The 3957-nt window shown below is 38.5% G+C and overlaps 1 protein-coding gene across 2 annotated transcripts; it reads left to right on the top strand.

Moving 5' to 3' along the window:
- Positions 1 to 304: 304 nt before the first annotated feature.
- LOC127810524 (heavy metal-associated isoprenylated plant protein 43-like) lies at positions 305 to 3610 on the top strand. 2 transcript variants are annotated; one of them, XR_008025468.1, is made up of 3 exons: positions 305 to 527; positions 639 to 1046; positions 3530 to 3610. XR_008025468.1 is itself a non-coding variant. In XM_052350053.1 (2 exons), exons 1-2 carry the CDS (start codon positions 386 to 388, stop codon positions 908 to 910), a joined length of 414 nt encoding a protein of 137 aa, XP_052206013.1. In that variant the 5' UTR covers positions 305 to 385; the 3' UTR covers positions 911 to 1122. The 2 variants fall into 2 exon arrangements, 1 of the variants encoding a protein (XP_052206013.1); XM_052350053.1 differs by lacking the exon at positions 3530 to 3610 and having other exon boundaries at positions 639 to 1122.
- Positions 3611 to 3957: the final 347 nt, after the last annotated feature.

Raw genomic sequence — 3957 nt, 5'->3', positions numbered from 1 at the left:
TTCTTAATATATGTTGTTGATTTCACGTGCTGTTCTCCCAACATTCCCAATGGCTTTGTTTTGGATCTTCCTTGATCGCCCTTCAGAATAAAATGATTTGTTGATCGTCAGTTAGCAAACCCACCCCCAATAGTTTGTTTAACCTGTCTTCTTCCCATTTACTGCTTATATTGTAATTCAGATTCTCTTATCCTCTCTGCCTACCATTGTCTGTGCGTTGGCAATGCTTATTCTATTGTTGGTCCCTGGGTCGATGTCATCACTAAAATTGCCAACTGTCACATGTAAGAGCCCCTATAAACAGGTTTGCTTTTTGCTCACTGCCATAGAGTAAATGCCCCATAGCTCAATCCTACATCGACTCAACTAAGCTTTGGTGAAATTTATGGGTCTATTTAGGGTGTGTCGGAGCACCTGTTGTTCCTATGTTTCTGAACAAATAGTGACCCAGAAAACGGTATTGAAGGTCAGCATTCACTCACAGTGCTGCAAAACTCGGGTGTTGAAGGCAGTTGGAAAATTTACAGGTATCAGCTTCAGTCACTACTACTGTTTACCTGATTTATCTCGAAAGCAGCTTATTGAAATGAATACTAGGACAATATAGTTTTAAGATTTTGATTGAACATTGAACACAGGGATTGAGCAGGTATCGGTGGATGATGTGAAGGGGATGCTTACAGTGGTGGGGAAGGTCGATGCAATTAAATTGACAAAGCAAGTGAGGAAGACAGGAAAGGTAGTAGAGATCATCAGTGTTGGTCCACCAAAGCCGGATCCACCACCACCGAAACCACCAAAAAAGCCCGAGCCACCAAAGCCCCTTCCTCCCGTCTGCCATTGTAAGGAATGCCAGCTTGTCGCTGTCAGCTTCGTTCCCTATTATGGTCCTTCCTGTGCCATTCTGTGACAGTTAAGTCAAGCCATTGCTACCAAGTTTGCTTATATTCAGTGTGAAATGTATTGTGCAGTAAATAAGATCCTCCTTACAAAAGGAAAACTGTGCAAGTTAGGTAAGCTGCGTCCTAGTGGGATGCATATTTAAGGTTTCTTTGGGTTGTTTGGCATAATCATTTACCCCCATAACTACTGTTCCAAAGAGATTCCATTATGCAAGTGACAAAAAAGAATGCTTTTTTATTACTTGAACATGAGACAAATTGAAGAAGAAAACAAAGGGAAAAGCGGGATTAGCAGCCATCTGCTGCCCCTTAAACTATTGCAGTTTAAAACTGACTCCAAAATCACCCAGTACGCAGAGTCGGCTCAACTAACTTCGGGTCTGAGGCGAAAAAGTTTACCTGCGTCTTTTCAAAAGTATTAATTTTTTTATAAAAAAATAAATAACACAAATATTTTGGAAAAAATTTCATTAAATTTTTTTAAAAAAAAAGTTGAACCTCAATCAAGTACAAAATACGATAATTTCTTAATGATAGTGGATTTTCAATTAAAATATAATGTATGAGAGATTAAAAGAAGCCAAACAACTTACTATAATAAATAAAGAAAAATAAAATATATATTTTTTTTAAAACTTAAGATTGGTACAAGTCGAGTAAAAAACTATCTATTCCTAATTCTCCTGTAGAAAAAACAAAATAAAATATGCTGTATGGAGATATTCATTTATAGATAGAAGATACATTGAAGTTGTACAATTATAAATATGGAAACAAATATATAGGGAATGGAAACAAATATACAAGGAAAACAAATTGCTATAATTGTGGGGAATCATTGATATCTTGGTCATAATTATTATTGGAGTCAGATTGTCCTCTAATATCCCCCTCAAAGTTGACATGGTAGAAAGAGGAAAAATGCACAACTTGCCACGATCCAATAGAAATTGTAATTTAACCATTGCTTTTGTGAAAACATCAGCCAACTATAAGTGTGAGGGGACAAAGTTGAGACTAATAACCTGCCGAGCAATAAGTTCCTGAACAAAATGATAGTCAATATCAATATGTTTGGAGCAAGATTTGGTGACCAAATTGGAAGCAATGAATATGGCACTATTGTTGTCGCAGAAGAGTCTCAGAGGGGAGGGTGATCTGGAGTTCTCGAAAAAGTTGAAGTGTCCATGAAAGTTCTGTAGCAACAGAGGCAAGAGCACGGCACTCGGCCTCAACACTAGAGCGTGCAACGGTAGTTTGCTTTTTAGAGCATCATAAAATTAAGTTGCGTCCAAGATAAACAATAAATCCAATTGTTAAACACCGAGTGATGGGGCAGCCGACCAGGGGCGAATCTATGTGTGAGCTGCCCTGGGTTGAAGCCCAGGGCAGCCCATAACAAAAATTAAATTTATGAAGTAATTTTTTTGATTATGTACAAGTAGCCCAGCCCAAAGTCACTCTAGCCTACCCTTCTCTTCTCTTTCCTCTCTCGACCTCCCTCTAATTCATGGCTCACCCTCGCTGCCTCTTGCTCTTTGCCTCCTCTTCTCTTGCTCGTCCCCTCACGGTTGCCCTTGCTCTCTGCCTCTCTCGCTCACCCTCCAGCTCTCGCTGCCTTTCTCTTGCTCTCGCTCTCGCTCGCCCTCGCTCTCTGCCTCTCTTGCTCTCGTTCGCCCTCTGGCTCTTGCTGCATTTTTTTTGCTCTCACTCTCGCTCGCCCTTGTTGCTTCTCGCCCTCGCTCTCTGCCTCTCTTGCTCTCGCTCTCCCTTCGGCTCTCACTGCCTTTCTCTTGCTCTTGCTCTCGCTAGCCCTCGCTGCTTCTCGCCCTCGCTTTCTGCCTGACTGCCTCTCTCAGTCTCTCTTGCTCTCACTGCCTTTCTCTTGAAATCGTTACCTTTTTTTTAGCAAGTTTTAAGTAAGTGATTTTGTTGTTTGTGCTTGATTTGTTGTGTCTGCTTGCCTATTTGACTACTGCATTTAGCTAAGAACTAAGGAATTGGTGTGACCGGAAGCTTGGAATTTGTTATTGAATATTTGAATCGACAATAATAAATGTAGGTTCTGTTGTAGGTGAATTTTTTGTTTCAAAATCTCATTAAGCATAAGTTTAATGAAAATTTATTGTACTAACTTTTTGGTTACATAAAAATTTTATTACATTAACTTTTTAAATTTCAACCCCCCAACCTAAATTTCTAGATCTGCCCCTGCAGCCGGCCCAATCGACATTAGAATAGCCGAGCAAAGTCTGAGGGGAATCCCGTGAGAGTTGCAAGCCATAATGGTAGGTTCCTTTGACATAGCGTAAAATACGCTTCAAGACTTTAAAATGATCAATGGTGAGAGCATGCATATATTAACATATAAAGTTAACACTGTAGGATATATCCGGCCTCATAAGAGTCAAATATTGTAATGCGCCAGCTAAAAAACAAAACTGTGTAGCATCTAAATAGGAAGTACTTGAATCGGTGAGATGAGATCCCACCATAAAAGGAGTTGAGATAGGCTGCCAAGTTTGCTTATATTCAGTGTGAAATGTGTGCAGTAAATAAGATCCTCCTTACAAAAGGAAAATTGGGCAAGTTAGGTAAACTGCGTCCTAGTGGGATGCATATTTAAGGTTTCTTTGGGTTGTTTGGCTTAATCATTTACCCCCATAACTACTGTTCCAAAGAGATTCCATTATGCAAGTGACAAAAAAAAATAAAAATGCTTTTTTATTACTTGAACACGAGACAAATTGAAGAAGAAAATAAAGGGAAAAGCGGGATTAGCAGCCATCTGCTGCCCCTTAAACTATTGCAGTTTAGAACTGATTCCAAAATCACACAGTAGGCAGAGTCGGCTCAACTAACCTGCGGCTTTTAGACCAAAAAGTTTTTCGGGGTTTTTCCAAAAGTATTAATTTTTTTATAAAAATAAATAAATAATACACATTTTTAATGAATTTTTTTATTATTTTATTAAATTAAAAAGAAAAAAAGTTAAACTTTAATTAATTACAAAATACGATAATCTCTTAACAATAATAAATTTTTAAATAAAATA

The sequence above is a fragment of the Diospyros lotus genome, chromosome 9, assembly GCF_014633365.1.
Source record: "Diospyros lotus cultivar Yz01 chromosome 9, ASM1463336v1, whole genome shotgun sequence".
NCBI lineage: Eukaryota > Viridiplantae > Streptophyta > Magnoliopsida > Ericales > Ebenaceae > Diospyros > Diospyros lotus.
This window is presented reverse-complemented; position numbering and strand designations above follow the sequence as displayed.